General features: G+C 49.1%; 6 protein-coding genes across 7 annotated transcripts; 3 read left to right on the plus strand and 3 right to left on the minus strand.

The window, feature by feature from the left end:
• Positions 1 to 2,938: 2,938 nt before the first annotated feature.
• On the minus strand, positions 2,939 to 6,163 carry LOC120955499 (lipoma-preferred partner homolog). Its single transcript, XM_040376413.2, has one exon. It carries the CDS (start codon positions 5,758 to 5,760, stop codon positions 3,886 to 3,888), a length of 1,875 nt encoding a protein of 624 aa, XP_040232347.1. The 5' UTR covers positions 5,761 to 6,163; the 3' UTR covers positions 2,939 to 3,885.
• A 342-nt stretch (positions 6,164 to 6,505) lies between these two features.
• LOC120955502 (rRNA-processing protein FCF1 homolog) lies at positions 6,506 to 7,388 on the plus strand. The gene is made up of 2 exons (XM_040376415.2): positions 6,506 to 6,613; positions 6,695 to 7,388. The coding sequence occupies exons 1-2, from the start codon at positions 6,611 to 6,613 to the stop codon at positions 7,301 to 7,303; spliced, it is 612 nt and encodes a 203-aa protein (XP_040232349.1). The 5' UTR covers positions 6,506 to 6,610; the 3' UTR covers positions 7,304 to 7,388.
• On the minus strand, positions 7,324 to 10,020 carry LOC120955501 (T-complex protein 1 subunit delta). Its single transcript, XM_040376414.2, has 4 exons — positions 9,762 to 10,020; positions 9,230 to 9,282; positions 8,542 to 9,141; positions 7,324 to 8,464 (listed from the first exon to the last, which is right to left on the minus strand). The coding sequence occupies exons 1-4, from the start codon at positions 9,865 to 9,867 to the stop codon at positions 7,622 to 7,624; spliced, it is 1,602 nt and encodes a 533-aa protein (XP_040232348.1). The 5' UTR covers positions 9,868 to 10,020; the 3' UTR covers positions 7,324 to 7,621.
• A 250-nt stretch (positions 10,021 to 10,270) lies between these two features.
• LOC120959758 (U5 small nuclear ribonucleoprotein 40 kDa protein) lies at positions 10,271 to 11,677 on the plus strand. Its single transcript, XM_040383392.2, has 3 exons — positions 10,271 to 10,509; positions 10,586 to 10,715; positions 10,780 to 11,677. The coding sequence occupies exons 1-3, from the start codon at positions 10,393 to 10,395 to the stop codon at positions 11,583 to 11,585; spliced, it is 1,053 nt and encodes a 350-aa protein (XP_040239326.1). The 5' UTR covers positions 10,271 to 10,392; the 3' UTR covers positions 11,586 to 11,677.
• Positions 11,678 to 11,695: 18 nt separating this feature from the next.
• On the minus strand, positions 11,696 to 13,232 carry LOC120959760 (ubiquitin thioesterase otubain-like). Its single transcript, XM_040383394.2, has 2 exons — positions 12,860 to 13,232; positions 11,696 to 12,703 (listed from the first exon to the last, which is right to left on the minus strand). Exons 1-2 carry the CDS (start codon positions 12,986 to 12,988, stop codon positions 11,981 to 11,983), a joined length of 852 nt encoding a protein of 283 aa, XP_040239328.1. The 5' UTR covers positions 12,989 to 13,232; the 3' UTR covers positions 11,696 to 11,980.
• Positions 13,233 to 13,832: 600 nt separating this feature from the next.
• On the plus strand, positions 13,833 to 15,135 carry LOC120959761 (60S ribosomal protein L9). 2 transcript variants are annotated; one of them, XM_040383396.2, is made up of 3 exons: positions 13,833 to 13,942; positions 14,356 to 14,607; positions 14,716 to 15,135. In XM_040383396.2, exons 2-3 carry the CDS (start codon positions 14,367 to 14,369, stop codon positions 15,045 to 15,047), a joined length of 573 nt encoding a protein of 190 aa, XP_040239330.1. In that variant the 5' UTR covers positions 13,833 to 13,942; positions 14,356 to 14,366; the 3' UTR covers positions 15,048 to 15,135. The 2 variants fall into 2 exon arrangements, with proteins under 2 accessions (XP_040239330.1, XP_049466267.1); XM_049610310.1 differs by lacking the exon at positions 13,833 to 13,942 and adding an exon at positions 13,982 to 14,000.
• The last annotated feature ends 770 nt before the right edge of the window (positions 15,136 to 15,905 follow it).

A 15,905-nucleotide genomic window follows, 5' to 3' on the forward strand; every position in this document is an offset into this window, starting at 1 on the left:
CAGCTATGTACTGCTTCCTGTTTGCTATGTATATACAACGGGTTCTGTTTTTCCCTACTTTAAACTCTCACCCTTTATCCACCCCCTTTTGAGAGGGATTCGATTTAAATATGAATCTTCCCATACATAGAGAGAAAGAGAAAGAGCGTGAGGCTTATCGCATACGTATCGTTTTCAAGCCATTTTTTTGAATAATGATCGTAGTAGGCGGAATGGAAAAATTCAAACTCCCCCCTCACAAACACACACAACAAGCACGTGCAACGGACCGTTAAATTGCCGTTTAAGGTTCTATTTTTGGAATTTATCGTACGGGTGGGGACACTGTAATGTGCATTATGCTTGTTAATTGCGTATTACAAAGCGCGATTCGTGGGTGCCGATTACAACAACAGGAAGTTTGACACCTGGGGCGCCGGTTGTGAGATATGAGTGAATGTACGTGTAGATAAACTTCCGGTGTATTTATGGGGATGCTAATTGCTGACACATGCCGGTGCGGTGTTAATTGTTAAATACACCCCACCTTTTATTTGAAAAGGGCTGTATGGAGATAGGTAGCCGAGGTGAATATGCTGCTTAAATTTAATTGTAATTAAACAACTATAATGTTATTTAAAAAAAAACAGGTATCAAAGGATAAAAACTAAATAAATCATAAATTGGTAATATATTGCGTAATATGCATTCACTTCCATAACAAGGATTTTAAGTAAACAAGGACCTAAAAATATTATGAAAGATCAGAATTAGTGTTGGATTTCAGGAATCTTTCGTTGAGATTCATTATTATATATCTTAAGCGATGTGTGATTCGAATCTCGAATCGAATTTCCAAATATCAATTGATCTCTAAAGATTCGTGAATCTCCAAGGAATCATAAATATGTTTAAAAAAATCACGAATATTTAAAGATACAGGATTCGTGAATCTCCAAGGAATCATAAATATGTTTAAAAAAATCACGAATCTTTAAAGATTCGTTAATCAATAAAGATGCAAGAATCTTCAACGATTCATGAATCTATAAAGTTTTATAAATCTCCAAAGATTCATGAATATTTAGACATGTATGGTGTTCAACATAATCAATTTGCACTTTGGTACAATGGTTAACTCGCACGACTTTACAACACATGCACGTCTTGGGTTCAAGCCTTGCATAGGGACCGATTTCGCATAGCAAGGACAGACTACCCGTTTGCGCGGTAATTGCCAACAAGTTTCGAAGGCCCTGTATTGTCTGGCTGGTTTTTGAGCATATAGGTTGTTGCGCCAAGGAGCAGAATAAGAATAAGCTACATATTCATGAAAATTTGGAGATATATGATTCACATCGCGCACAACGCACATTTGAAGTCGTCCCAGAATTCACCTATCTTGGGTCAAAGGTCAGCAACGACAATAGCATGGAAGCTGAGTTGCGCGCAAGGATGCTGGCCGCCAACCGGTCATTCTACAGCCTGAAAAAGCAGTTCACCTCAAAGAACCTGTCGCGACGGACGAAGCTGGGACTATATAGTACCTATATAGTACCAGTACTCACATACGCCTCTGAGACATGGACACTGTCCAAATCTGACGAAACCCTTTCGTTCGAGAGGAAGATGCTCAGAAGGATACTTGGCCCCTTATGTGTGGAAGGACAATGGAGGAGCCACTATAATGACGGGCTATACGAGATGTACGGCGACCTCACAATCGTACAGCGTATCAAGCTCGCCAGGCTCCGGTGGACTGGCCATGTTGTACGCATGGAAACGGACGACCCAGCCCGTAAAGTCTTTTTAGGCCGTCCACAAGGACAGAGGAGGCGTGGTAGGCCCAAATTGAGGTGGCAAGATGGCGTGAAGGCGTCCGCCATTAAGGCCGGGATAACGGACTGGCAGACGAAGGCGCGAGACCGTGAGCGGTTTCGGACACTCCTGAGGCAGGCCAAGACCGGAAAGCGGTTGTAGCGCCGGATAAGTAAGAAAGTAAGAGATTCGTGATCGTTTCGAGCTTCGTGGATCTCTCGATATTTATGAATCTTTGAGACCGATGAATCAGATTCATAAATCTGAATCAGATTTACCCAACACTAATCTGAATGCCATGTAGGCAATCTAATTAGAATAGCGACGATGATAGTACTAAACATACTAATTTCGACAAAGGCTACGAACGTTACTAATAACTAAGATCAATAAATAAGCAACAGTGGTAGAATCGTCAACTTCCATGACTTAACAACATGCTCGTCGTATATTCAGTCCTAAAATAGACCGTCCCCCTATAGACTGACTATTTGGCTGGCTGCGTGGTACTGAGGAATGTCTCGAAAGGACCAGTACAGGAGTCCGACATGTCCGCGTAGGACGTTACGCCAAATAGAAGAAGAAATAAACTTACACGTTGCAGATCACAATACTTACCCTGTAATCGGATCGACGAAAGTAGAGCTTCGGTTCCTGACTGCCACGCAGTAAATAAACTGCATTTAACACACTTCTGCTGAGGATGATGGTTTCATGCGAAATAGAGACAGTTTCATACCAAAACAGACTACTGCGATCGATACTGCAGACAATGTTAATCATACATGGTTGCCAGATTAAAAACAACGAATTATTCAACTGAAATAACTGATGCAATGCGCAGCAATAATCAAACGACAAGTGACAACAACCATGAATCATAGTCGGACACCTAATACAATACAGTTCTTGACTCATTCACTCATTCCAAACTTTTACCTGCCAACGGAAAAGCTCTTACAAACATCCACCTGCAATGAGATAGGCCGGAAATTAATCATCATCCACCTGGTGTGATTTGCGCACCCAAAGCCCCTCACCCACACGCCACGCCACCTCACTGTGCAAACATTTGCGTATTCTCGACGATAATGCGTCATCACGCTCCGCAAGTCCCATTGTCAACCACTCAGAATAGAGCTATTTTTGCACGGTATTTTATTTAAGCGACATAAAATGCAATTGAAAGATCAACATCATCTATCTACCGGTTTACCGGTATTTTCGTTTACGTCCCTAACACGAATGCAGTATTGGTAGATTCCCACTGTTTTTTGCATTAAAGATCAATGTTTCCCATCCCCCACATTTTACGAATGGTGGGTATTTTTGTGTAATTCTTGACAAGTATAAACACTCACATGCACACATTTCTATACGATTAAATGCAATCTGGCAAACGGCTAACTGTGGAATGGATTAGTTCTTAGTGCTATTTTAGAGCAGTTCTATCACCTACAAATTACATGATCACGCATATCAGGGGGGTTTTTGCTCTGTCTTCTCTCAAGCTAGTATAATTCCGGTAGGGAGAGAATGTTTTAAACTTGATTATTCCGAAACACTTCCATACAACAGCAACGTCTACCATCTAAATGTTTTGCTAAATATATGATTCGGAGGGGAGCGCGCCCCCCTCGAAATGCTATAAATACGAGATGAAAAAACAGTGGAATACATCCGGCAGCCCGGTCAATGGAATGTGTGTGTGTGTGTTTATGTTACTTCGTTTTGTGCTATTCGAAAAAACGTTCGTTGCGTTCAAAGCGCTTAAAATTTGACTAATAATGTTTCTCTTCCCGCTGAGAAAAATTGTATGCTTTCATGCTTTCCTCCGTTTTTCTGTTGCCCCTTTGTTGCCCCGGTCTTGGCTCGCATTCCTTAACTCCCTACAACACTACTCAGCCCTGCTTAAGTACGAGTTAAAAGTTAAAAAGCGATACGCGATGCGCCCATTTCGATTCTTCGGTTATTGCGCGAAGCCGCACACAAAACTAGTGAGTGAGATTGGTGAGAGAGATGGATGGTGAAATCTGTGCTCGGTTCCTTGCCGCTTCCGGCTGGTGCTGCTGCTGCTGTGGCCGCTCTCTACAGCTCCGTCGTCATATGGCTGGTCAGGGTCTGCACCCGTTTGGCATTGCAGCTCTTGCACAGTATGTGATCGTCCAGCGGGTAGCAGCCGCGCCCCTCCGCCTCCGAAGACAGCACCAGCCCACAGTCCTCACACTTGTAGCAGTTGATGTGGAAGCTACGATCAAGCGCCACCACGCGCACCGTCTCGTCCTCGCCCGGCCCGGGCATGATCGGCATCTTGCAGACGCAACAGCGCGGCGCAAACTTTTTGTGGAAATCATCTATACAGTGTATCTGGTTGGTGGCATCGACCGTGAACGGGATGCCGTCGAGCGATTTGCCGCACACGATGCAGGTGAAGCACTGCGGATGGTACGGTTTGCCGGTGGCGCGCAGTATGCGCTCCAGGATCGGCTTCAGGCAGACGGAACACTTCTCGAGCGTGTTCAGATAGTCCTCCTTGCAGTACGGCTTCCCGTCGAGCCCGTAGAACGGTTTGCCCTGCAGATTGATCTGACACTGGTGGCAGGTGAAGCAGGCGATATGGTAGATCTTGTCCATCGCCGTGCAGCCCGTCTTTTCGCCCACCACGCGCTCCCCGCACTTGACGCACGTGCCGAACGATTCCTGGTCGTGGATCGACTGCACCAGCAGATCGGTCAGCGTGTCCACCTCGGCGCCCTTCGACATGCTTCCCTGGTTGTGGCGGTGCTGTTGCTGCTGCTGCTGCTGCGAGGCGCTCGTAATGATGCTATCGTTCGGGCTGTTGATGCCGTGCGAGTTGACGTACGGTGCGTAGAGCGAGTAGTTGGACCGGCCCGACATCTGGCTCGGAGGACGGGGGTTGATCGGTTCGTAGATCGACTCGTACGTGGTCGACCCTTGCGAGCTCATGCCGTACGTACCGTACAGTGACTGGTGGTGCATGTTGTTGGCGTAGAGCTGACTCCCGGGCGCCATATTGCTGTACGTTTGGCCACCGGGCGCACCGACGCCTCCCGCACCCGGTCCAACCATCGTGTACGTCGGCTGTGACTGGCGGCCCATGTGCGGCAGGTCCGTCGCCCGCCGCAGCTCGCTGTACGACGAGCTGACCGGGCTGGGCGGTGGCGGAAACTCGTCATCGTTGTCCTCCAGCGTTAGCGCGTTCAGGGTCAGCTGCAGCGGCTGCATGTCCTGCGGTGGGGGCGGTGGCAGCTCCTCCGAAATCTGTCGCTGGGGGAACGGTTTCGCCCCCGGGTTCGTTGGGTTGTGCATGATGTTGCTGTAGATCAGTCCTTCGTTGTTTTTGGCATGGGCTGGAGCACCACCACCACCACCACCGGGCAGGTTGGAGTACGTCGCGTCCGACGCATACCCGTCACCGTACGGAGTTGGCTGTGTGTTTTCGTACACCGTGCTGCCATGCTCACCACCGCCTTGGCCCTGCAGCGACTTGGAGCGGTTCGCATCCAGCGTGCGTTTGTGATGTTCCAGCGCCTCTTTGACGTGCTGCAGCTCGAGGGCATCGTCAAGGGTGACCTTACGCGCTGCCAGCTTTCCACCGCCGCCCCGCGTAGCGTTACCACCGTTGTTGGACACGTTGGTGTACGCGTGCTCGTCAAGGTTGCTGGCCTGACCTTCCAGCACGGTCGAGAAGGAAGGTTCGCAGTACTGCTTCACGTTCGAGCTTTTCGGCACCTGGGGCGGCACGACCTGTTGCTGGCCATTTTTGCGCGGCTTCGGCGGCACGGCTGGCCCGCTCTTGCGCCCAATCATCACCATGCCCGGGATTCCGGCCCCGTTCGGCGGGCAGTCGGGCAGGCCGGTACTGTGGTAGGGCCGCTGCTGGCCGTTCGACTGACGCAGCACCGAGTTGTACGCGGGGAACTGTTCCTTCAGGTCTTCCATGCTCTCACTTCCTGCTTGCGTGGCGGCGTTACCAAGCTGCGACTGCCAAATGGGTCGTGTTTTTGCTTTTTGCACCAGTTTTTGCACTGCCGCACCCCAAAAACTGCTGCGTTTTGCGAATTGCAATTCTGTCGCGTGTGTGTGTTGTTTCTGTGTGGGGAGACTGTTGCTAATTCACTCACGGTCGAACACACACACCCTGTCGTCGTTTGCGCTGCGAATACGTGCAAACTCCCCCTCCCTAGGTGCAGGTGATGATTAATGGCACTTCCGCAAACGCAGATAAAGAGCACCGCTGGACGGCTGCGAGGAAAGAAAAATGTTTAGCAAAGTTTTTTGTGCTGTATTTATCAATAAATGAAGTTGTTTTTTTTTCGCTCTTTCGTTGTTTTTTTTTTACCTCTGCGTCAAGTGCCAAACTGACACCTGATGTGGGAGGGTCAAGGTGCTTCGGTGCGAGGTGTGCCTGTGTTTATAGCAGCAACCTGGTGAGGCGGTGCTCTTTCCGCTATCGAGCAAGCGCAAGCAAACAGCGCTTTGTTTGATCATCTGTTCCACTTTCTATCATGATTGAAGACAAAACACATACATTTTGAGGTGGAAAACAAATAATTTGCTTAGCTCAAACGAATATCCAGCCACCGATGGACTCTGCAACGTATCCAACAAACAATTTGCTTTCAATTTACAACCGCTTGCGTGCAAACTTGTGTCCGATTTGACATTTGCAAAGTTTGCTAGTTGAGCTAGCTGTCAAAGCGTTTCGGCAGCGTAGTTTGTCAACATTGCTCCGACGGGGTGCACGTGCGATTAGGCCATTCTATTTCGTGTTTACACACAGCATAAAAATATGGTGAATATACATTCTGCAAAGAACTATAAGCTACTTATTGTGACAGTCAATGATAGAAATGTTTTATCCACACACCCACAGGGCAACAAAAACCAGGTGAAGCGGTTGCAGCAGCAGCGTGCCAGTTTGCTCCGCCGTACGATTAAACCTACCGACAGCCGGCTCAAGCCCACCGATCGGTCGAAAGGGAAACCGAAGAAAAAGCGGGACGACGATGAGCCGAAACTAATCGACCGGCCCCAGGGCAGCTCGGCCATGTTCTTCCAGTACAACACACAGCTCGGCCCGCCCTACCACATCCTGGTCGATACGAACTTTGTCAACTTCAGTATCAAGAACAAGCTGGACATTATCAAAACGATGATGGACTGTCTGTACGCCAAGTGCATACCCTACATCACCGACTGCGTGGTGGCCGAGCTGGAAAAGCTGGGCCAGAAGTATAAGCTGGCACTGCGCATCATCAAAGATCCGCGGTTCGAGCGGCTGCACTGCTTGCACCGGGGCACGTACGCCGACGACTGTCTGGTGCAGCGGGTAACGCAGCACAAATGCTACATCGTGGCCACCAACGATAAGGACCTGAAGCGGCGCATACGCAAAATACCGGGCGTGCCCATCATGAACGTGGCCGTCAATCGGTACGTCGTCGAGCGGATGCCGGACGCGTTCGAGCCGATGGGGAAGTGATCCATCTGCGCACACTGCGATTATTACTTAGCTTTTGTTTTGTTTATTAAGAGAAAATGCGAATACGAACATTACAAACAAACGATTAATGTGTGTGTGGCGTGTGTTTTAAATGTCTTCGAATCGTATCCGAAAACGTGGAAATAATTCCGCAAGGCTTCATTAGCAGACGTGTGAAAATAAGGGTGAAGAGTGTGCACCGAAATGCGTGTTTGGGTGAGGCAAAGAATGAACGCATTCGTTGGTTAGTGAGGCGGAATTGTTCCACGGTCGCGCGATGGTTTTACAGATAAATACGCATTGTGCTGCTGCTGCTGCTTACTGCATGGTGTTTACGATGTCGTCAATCTTCAAGATCGAACGCACCGTCTCGGAGGCGAACGTTATCGACGAGGTGGACACGAGCAGCGGCTGCACCACGTTCTCCGCCAGAATGTCCGTAATCGCACCCTTGCGCACATTAATCCCCGCGTTCTTCTCGCCCTGCGCGTGGCGGTTGCGCAGCTCCGTGACCGTTGCGATCGGGTTCAGACCGGCGTTTTCCGCCAGCGTCGAGGGAATCACTTCCAGCGCATTGGCGAACGCACGGAAACAGTACGCATCGACACCCTGCAGCGTTTGCGCATACGCGGACAGCTGTAGGGCCATCTCAATCTCGGGCGCACCGCCACCCGCAATAAGGGCACGCTTCTTCACCAAGCAACGGACGACGCACAGCGCATCGTGCAGCGAGCGGTCCGCTTCCTCGAGCACCAGCTTGTTCGAACCGCGCACCACGATCGACACGGTCTGGCCCATGTTCTGGATGCCGGTCACCTTCACGAACTTGGTCGTTCCGCTGGCCACCTCCTCGACCAGATCGGCGTTCACCAGATTCTCCGCCACGAAATGGTCCAGCGAAGCGATCGGGCGGCAGCGCAGCGTCTTGCACACAAACTCAACATCCTCCCGCTCGATGTCCTTCACCACCATCACCTTGATTTTGTCCAGGAAGTGTTGGGCCAGATCGGACACGGCATCGCGCAGGATGGACTTTTGCACCAGCAGTACATTGCAGCCCGACTTCTTGATCTGCTTCACAATGTTCAGGATGTAGGCACGTTCCTCCTTCAGCACACGGTCCATCGCGGCGTAGTCGGACACAATCACGCTGTGATCCATCTGTTGAAAAAAGGGGGAAATGTGTGATTAATCTTCCTATCCCACCAAAACATTTCACACGCTGCTCCTCCACCTACATCGGTCTTCGGGGCGGAGATGCAGAACTGAATCAGCCCAATCTTTGCCTTCTCCAGACGCTTCGGCCCATTGATGCCGGACGAGCGCTGCGTGAACACGAGCCCATCGATCAGCTCCGTATCCTCGATGGTACCGCCCAGGCTGCGGATGAGTTTGATGTTCTTCAAGTCGACCGAACCCTGCTCGTGCGATTCCGTCACCTTCAGCACGGCGTCGACCGCGATCGGGGCCAGCATGCTGCTGTGCTGCGACACCACCTTCGAGTTCAGCGACGTCGATGCGCTCTTGATCAGCGTTTCGCGATCGTTCAGCTCCACCGGGCGGGACATTTCCGTCAGGATCTCCACCGCCTTGGCCGAGCAGCGCTGGAACGCTTCCGAGATGGCGGTCGGGTGAATGCCCATCTGCAGCAACTTTTCGACCGCTTCCAGCAGCGCTCCGGCAACAACGACCACGGAGGTGGTGCCGTCCCCGGCCTCCACGTCCTGTGCGCGGGACAGCTCGACCAGCATTTTGGCGGCCGGGTGGATGACGTTCATCTGTTTCAGAATCGTGGCTCCATCGTTTGTGATCGTTACCTCGCCGTTGGATGCTTGGATCTGTGTGTGGGTGGGCGAAATAGAGGGGGAAGGGGACACAATCAATATGTTGCTCGCTTGTCTCAATTATATGGGATTAATTACTCACCATTTTGTCCATGCCACGCGGTCCCAAGCTGGTACGGATAGCATCAGAAACGGCTGTGGAAGAGAAAATGCAAAGAAAATTAACGGTATGTGGAAGGAGCACCGGCGACGAACGGCAGAAGAACATCATATGACTCACAACATTGAGGTTATGTTGCCGAAACAACAGTAAATTTGTCGATGAAAGGGAGTTGTATTGTGATGGAATTAGCAAGATTTTGACTAAGAAACGACGAATAATCGTGTGGGAAAGAAAATACCATTGCAGTTGATTTATAAGATCCTTGTAATTTATAGTATGTGCTAATATTAAGCCACAAAGAAGAAAGACAAGGGATGTTCTCCTATGATAGGAAGTAGGCGAAGATGTTAGAATGACTTTAAGGGAAAGAGCTGCTTGGCTCCATTTCTTGTAAACTGATTCTGATTGAACATTTCTCTCCATGAAACACGTGAGCCGGTCTACCATTTGCATAGGCACAAAGCCCCTTTGCCGAAGCGAGATGCCCCCTTGTTCATCATTTTACACCCACCTTTGGCAGCATTGATGTTGCTCAGACGGATGTCAGCCGGTTTGCTTTTGTCCTTGTACGCCTGTCCCTGCACCTTCTTGGCGACCATATTCGGCTTCACGACCATCTTGGGGCGGTTAATTTGCTGCTTTCGTGCGAATCAGTACGCAAAACGCGAGAATTCTGTGATTAATTCACCGATTTTACTGCTGCACACCCGACGACAGACGATACAACCGACTCGGAACGCGTGCGGAACAAAAATCTTCGTTCCGTTTTCCGTGCCGTTCCCATAAACGAACGGCCTGTCATCGGAGCAGCCCCGCGAGAGTGACAGTTCGGATTGGAGGAAATGTTTGAAATGCTACAATTGATGCAGAAATGCACTCCATGTAATGCAAAAAGCAAATAAAAATTATAACAAATCACATAAAACATTAAAATGTGAAAAATATGTCCAATCTTCTGATTAATTTTGAACTTTTTCTTTGGGCATTTTTTATAGCAAATCTCAAATGTCACTCTCCGATCTGTCATAACAAATCGAGGACGCCTGTCCGGCCGGATCAAAGGCAGCGAAAACATTTTGCTTTTAGCTGAAAAAACACAATCCTTCGTAAAAGTGTAGTAATTTAAGGAAAAATCATCTAAAATGAATACATCGGCAGTGAAGCGCCCTTCGGACGCGTTGGTTCCGGTGGTAAATCCGAAGAAATCACGCACAGACATCGTGGCCTACACGGCCAAAGATAAACAACTTCTCGAGCAGGTAAAGCTCCCTTTTCGATGTTTTCATACACAGAAACACAATTTTCTAATCTTCTGTTTTACTTCCCCAACCCTAGAATGTGGAGCGAACATCCGGTCTGTTGGGACCTATCATGCTGCTGGAGGGACACGGTGGGGAGATTTTTTCCACAGAATTCCACCCGGAAGGGGAGCATCTCCTGTCGACCGGATTCGATCGACAGATTTGTAAGCGATTACTCCTGCTGTAATGATCGATTGCTTTGAATTAACACTTCTACATTCCCTACAGTCCTGTGGAAGGTGTACGATGAGTGCGAAAACGTGGGAGTGCTGAGCGGCCACTCCGGAGCCGTAATGGAGGCACACTTTTCACCGGACGGGTCGAACATCTACACCTGCGCCACGGACAAGGTGGTTGGCGTGTGGGATGTACCCACGTGCACGCGCATCCGCAAGCTGAAGGGCCACACACACTTTGTGAACAGCTGCAGCGGGGCCCGCCGTGGACCGACGCTGATCGTGTCCGGGTCCGATGATGCGTCGATCAAAATCTGGGACGCACGCAAGCGGCACGTCGTCAGCACGTTCGACAACACGTACCAGGTGACGGCGGTATGCTTCAACGACACTGCGGAGCAGGTCGTATCGGGTGGGATCGATAACGAGATCAAGGTGTGGGACATCCGGAAGAAGGAGATACTGTACCGGCTGCGGGGCCATACGGACACGGTAACGGGGCTGTCCCTCTCGCCCGACGGGTCGTACGTGCTGAGCAACTCGATGGACAACACGCTGCGCATCTGGGACATCCGGCCGTACGTGCCGGCCGAGCGGTGCGTGAAGGTGTTCACGGGCCATCAGCACAACTTCGAGAAGAACCTGCTCCGCTGCGCCTGGTCACCGGATGGGCTGAAGATTAGTGCCGGCTCGGCGGATCGGTTCGTGTACATCTGGGACACGACGTCACGCCGCATCCTGTACAAGCTGCCCGGGCACAATGGTAGCGTGAATGATATCGATTTCCACCCGACGGAACCGATCATCGTGTCGGGCTCGAGCGACAAAACGCTGTACCTGGGTGAGATAGAAGCTTAGTAGTGGTAGTAGAGAGAGAGGATCCAAGTATGCGTGTGTTTGTCATCTTAATATATGTGCATCTATCCCCCCATTGGGGCGGAGACATTGAATCACAAGAGATGCTGGGATTGGATTTATTACGATTCTTCCGTACATTTTATTTATTATTTTGAGTAGCATACTAGCCGTGTATGTGTGGTTGTGTGTGTTCGGTATCGACAAAGAGAATTACTGAATAATCCTGAACGGGAGGGGGGGTTTTGCAGGAAACAAAGAGACATCATTATACGAGAGACAGAGCAGGGTGCATTCGTTGGTAAGTTTGCGGCGCTGCCAACGATTATTATTATTATTATTATTATTACATCCTACAAATATGCTCCTCCGGCCGCTGACGGGACACACAGCACCGCTTACGCCTCACCGTGGTTGGGATACAGTATATCGTAATGCCCGGGACGGTACAGCAGATAGACGTTCGGCTTAAAGCCGTCCGGGAAATCGTGAGCAATCACCTGGTTCCCATCGCCCCGGTCCATGTACTCGACCCGCACGCCCGCATCCAGCGCCGAGCAGATGGCGATGATGTGAATGTGGTCCGACTCCTTGTACATCGGTTCCACCTCCTGGTGGCAGAACTCCACGATCGTAATGTTCCCGTCGATAAAGTTCTGATAAAAGTCGGCCTTCTCCTGCAGATGGCTCGAGGTGATCAGGCGCAGATACACCACCACGTAGTCCGAGTAGCCCTGCTCGTTGAACAGCTTGTGCAGCTCGGCCAGGGCAGCGGCCGTATTGTCGCCCTCCGGCTTCACCTTGCCGATCACCTCCATGAACGTTTCGTAAAAGTCCTCGATCGTGAACGGCGGGAAGCCGGCCTCGGTTAGCCGCTCCCTCGATTTGGACGCATACTCGTAGAACTTTTGAAACTCGTCCTTGTTCCGCACCAGGTACTCGAGGTACGCGTACGCGAACGCGCGGAAGAAGCAGTTGCCGTCCGGCCGGCTGCGCCGTATCGCCCGGTACTTGGTGGAGAGATCCTTAATCTTTGATATGTACACCGGATCGTCCAGGTACTCCTGGTTGAGGCTGGCGATCGGTTGCGACTCACTGACTAGCGGATTGGAATGAGCAATCTGGAAGGAAAACAACAACACACAACGAAAGAGAAAACGAAATCGATTATGACCTATGACGACGATAATCAATGATGATGATGTTGATGATAAGGAAACCCCTAAAATTCACCGTCACACCATCCCTTCGCCACACACACACACACCAACACACACCTCTTGTTCAATTTCGCGCTGCTGTTTTATAATCAGCTCGTCCTGATTCTCTTCTGATTTTGCATTTTTGCTACCGCTACTGCTGCTGCCGCTGCCGCTGCTGCTACTGCTGCTCTCGGAGTTGCTCATGCTGTGCCGACACGGGCGTTTCGAGGGGGGAAAAGTTTCCTTTTCCGTTTGTTTGCCAATCGCCAACGTCTATCACCAGCACGGAATGGATTAAGTTGCTTTCCTGTTCAAAGTAAAGCTAAATTCGCACCAACAATTGGCAGGACACTTTTGCACCAAACGTTACGGGCGCTTCAGGCGGCAGACATTTTACCAACAAACACTCACTCACACACACGCACGCACACAGAGCACCTGCAAAATGTGAGTGTGTATGTGTGTGTAGAGCAGGTCGGGTAAAACAAGTGAATGTGACAGCGAACAACTGGTCCGTTTGAAATGCGAATAATATTGATTAAAATTAAAGAAAAAAAAAGCATTTGACTGATTTTAAGTCGTGGAAGTCCAAAAGTAAAAAATGAGCTTCATACCAAATTTATTTGCTAAGCATAAACTGCAATACATACCAGAATCATTTCAAAGATTTTCAATATGGCTTTCAAATTTACATAATGTACGACCTCTCCAACCGACGATTGCGTTTTTGCGTTCTACGACTAATATATATTTTGGGCTTTTTTTGCTATTATTGCAACGTAAATATTCCTTATTTACCATATCTAATCATTTTTATTGATGAAGGGAATTTAACGCATTTTAAGAAATTGTTTAAAGATTTCAAACACATCAAAATACATGACAAAACCTTAGCAAAGCCAATTAAAACTAAGAAATTAATTCATGGTAATAGTTTATCATAAAAACTCTGATAAAATAGTTATATTAATTATTTTACTTAAAATTGTAGCTATTTCGCAACCTCTTTTTCAAATCCCAAGAGTGCGTTTCCCAAAACGCACACGTTGACAGTTGTGATCCAACCGCCAAACAGGAAAACAAGCAAACGTCAGCGCAACGCAGCGCTCAAGACAGCCCGCTGCTGTCATGTTCTTTTCCGGTTTGATTCTCGAACGTGTAAGTAGTGTTATTGCCGAGTCGGTTGTTTCTTTTTAGGAATTTTCGTGTTAAATAGGTAAACAGAAGCGAAAATTATCGCTGAATCGCTGGCGGCACATATCCACCATCGAACAAAGGACTTCCGTAAGCGTGCCGACCAGTTGCGGCCGGTTTGCGCCGAGGATGAAAAATCGTTTACACGGGGGAATGATGCGACCGGATCGGGGCTGCTGGTGCTGCTGCGAGGCGTATCTGTCAGACCGCTGCCGGGGGCTTTCTGGCCGGAAAGCATCCGAGCCTGCCGTTGCCTGTGCTACCCCGAAAGTGCCTTGGTTTCAGTGATGATGCCGGATTATTTGTGTATTTTGCTAGAGAAATGTGCAGTCGCTAATCTCGCAATTGTGTGTGCGTGTGTGCTTGGATCGTTACAGATTAGCTTACAATGAGAACCATCAACTCTAACCAGTCGGTGCTCGTACCGAAGGATGTGTCGGTGAAGGTGAAGGCCCGCATGGTGACGGTGAAGGGCCCGCGCGGAACGCTCGTCAAGAACTTCCGCCATCTGCCCATCGACGTCTACCGAGTGCACCGCAAGAAGGTGACGGTGGAGAAGTGGTTCGGCTCCAAGAAGGAGCTGGCCGCCGTCCGCACCGTCTGCTCGCACATCGAGAACATGATCAAGGGTAAGTAGCGCGCGTGTGTGTGTGTGTGTCCGCCGTGTGAAATGTAAACAAAATCTCATCGAAAAGAGTCTAATTGCGGATGTTTCTCTCGCTCTCTTTCTCTTGCAGGTGTCACCAAGGGATTCCAGTACAAGATGCGTGCTGTACATGCTCACTTCCCGATCAACTGCGTGATCAGTGAGAACAACACGCTGGTGGAGATCCGTAACTTCCTCGGCGAGAAGCACATCCGTCGCGTGAAGATGCAGCCGGGCGTGACCGTGGTGAACTCCGCCAAGCAGAAGGACGAGCTGGTGCTCGAGGGTAACGACATCGAAGCGGTCTCCCTGTCCGCCGCCCTCATCCAGCAGTCGACGACCGTCCACAACAAGGATATCCGTAAGTTCTTGGACGGTCTGTACGTTTCCGAGAAGACGACAGTGGTACAGGACGAGGAATAAGTTGTAACATTGTTGTAAGCGAAAGTAAACGGAATGAAGCAGCAGCAGAAAACAAAGTGGGGGTGGCCCGTGAGAGATGGAAACTAAATCGGTATTGGTGTTTGTTTTTTTTCTGTTTTCTGTTCGTAATGTTCGTTTCGGTTTTTCGGTTCCAGAGTGTCTTTTTGTCTTCGGAGTGATATGTGTGATTTGTAGGTTTTGGGATAAAGGTGGATAATAGGTGCCGACGGAATTAGAGCAACAAATACAATCGAATTACAGGGAGAATGCGGCTCAAGATCGTCGTCGGAGGAAGCCATCGAATGGCCAAACACTTGAACAATGCAGAGGGAAATCATTTGACCAGAAATTGAGGCTTTATTCCCTCTTTAAGGACACAGTCGCTGTCCTCTTCTTAGGCCCTTGAGAATCTCAAGTGGTGGTAGGTCCTCTGCTACTTATCAATTGCACCTTATCGCCTATTCAGCATGTGAGGAACCTGCTTAAGCTTGAAAGAAGCAATGAACTGGCTGCGTTGATAGACATCATGTTACATTTTTCACAGAAAATGACTCTTTTAATTTATGGGACATTTTTCAAAAATAGCCTAAGCTGTTTCCTCTATCGTGGAACAGCGTGTTGGTCATATTCATACAATTTTTACATTTTCAGATGAATATTGATATGGAAGATTAAATGTGGAATTCGTTTCTCGTTTACAAAACGCCAATCCTAATCATTCTCAATGCCAATAATCAAACATCTTGGGATATTTTATTTTAAAAAAAGTCTCCCGCTTGAATTATCCGTTCGATTTAAAACGTAAACGTTGCCAACGTTTCGGGTCAACACATGCATTTAGAGCCATATTGAATTTGT

The sequence above is a fragment of the Anopheles coluzzii genome, chromosome 3 (assembly GCF_943734685.1).
Source record: "Anopheles coluzzii chromosome 3, AcolN3, whole genome shotgun sequence".
Lineage (NCBI taxonomy): Eukaryota > Metazoa > Arthropoda > Insecta > Diptera > Culicidae > Anopheles > Anopheles coluzzii.

Excerpts from the sequence above, each read along its gene's own strand:
- LOC120955499 (XM_040376413.2), bottom strand. The coding sequence starts at position 5,760 with ATGGAAGACCTGAAGGAACAGTTCCCCGCGTACAACTCGGTGCTGCGT.
- LOC120955501 (XM_040376414.2), bottom strand. The coding sequence starts at position 9,867 with ATGGTCGTGAAGCCGAATATGGTCGCCAAGAAGGTGCAGGGACAGGCG. Across the intron at positions 9,142-9,229 it reads CGCGTGGCATGGACAAAATG|ATCCAAGCATCCAACGGCGA; the intron begins GTGAGTAATTAA and ends ACCCACACACAG. Across the intron at positions 8,465-8,541 it reads TCTCCGCCCCGAAGACCGAT|ATGGATCACAGCGTGATTGT; the intron begins GTAGGTGGAGGA and ends TTTTTTCAACAG.
- LOC120959758 (XM_040383392.2), top strand. The coding sequence starts at position 10,393 with ATGAATACATCGGCAGTGAAGCGCCCTTCGGACGCGTTGGTTCCGGTG. Across the intron at positions 10,510-10,585 it reads ATAAACAACTTCTCGAGCAG|AATGTGGAGCGAACATCCGG; the intron begins GTAAAGCTCCCT and ends CCCCAACCCTAG. Across the intron at positions 10,716-10,779 it reads CGGATTCGATCGACAGATTT|TCCTGTGGAAGGTGTACGAT; the intron begins GTAAGCGATTAC and ends CATTCCCTACAG.
- LOC120959760 (XM_040383394.2), bottom strand. The coding sequence starts at position 12,988 with ATGAGCAACTCCGAGAGCAGCAGTAGCAGCAGCGGCAGCGGCAGCAGC. Across the intron at positions 12,704-12,859 it reads AGCGCGAAATTGAACAAGAG|ATTGCTCATTCCAATCCGCT; the intron begins GTGTGTGTTGGT and ends TTTTCCTTCCAG.
- LOC120959761 (XM_040383396.2), top strand. The coding sequence starts at position 14,367 with ATGAGAACCATCAACTCTAACCAGTCGGTGCTCGTACCGAAGGATGTG. Across the intron at positions 14,608-14,715 it reads CATCGAGAACATGATCAAGG|GTGTCACCAAGGGATTCCAG; the intron begins GTAAGTAGCGCG and ends TTTCTCTTGCAG.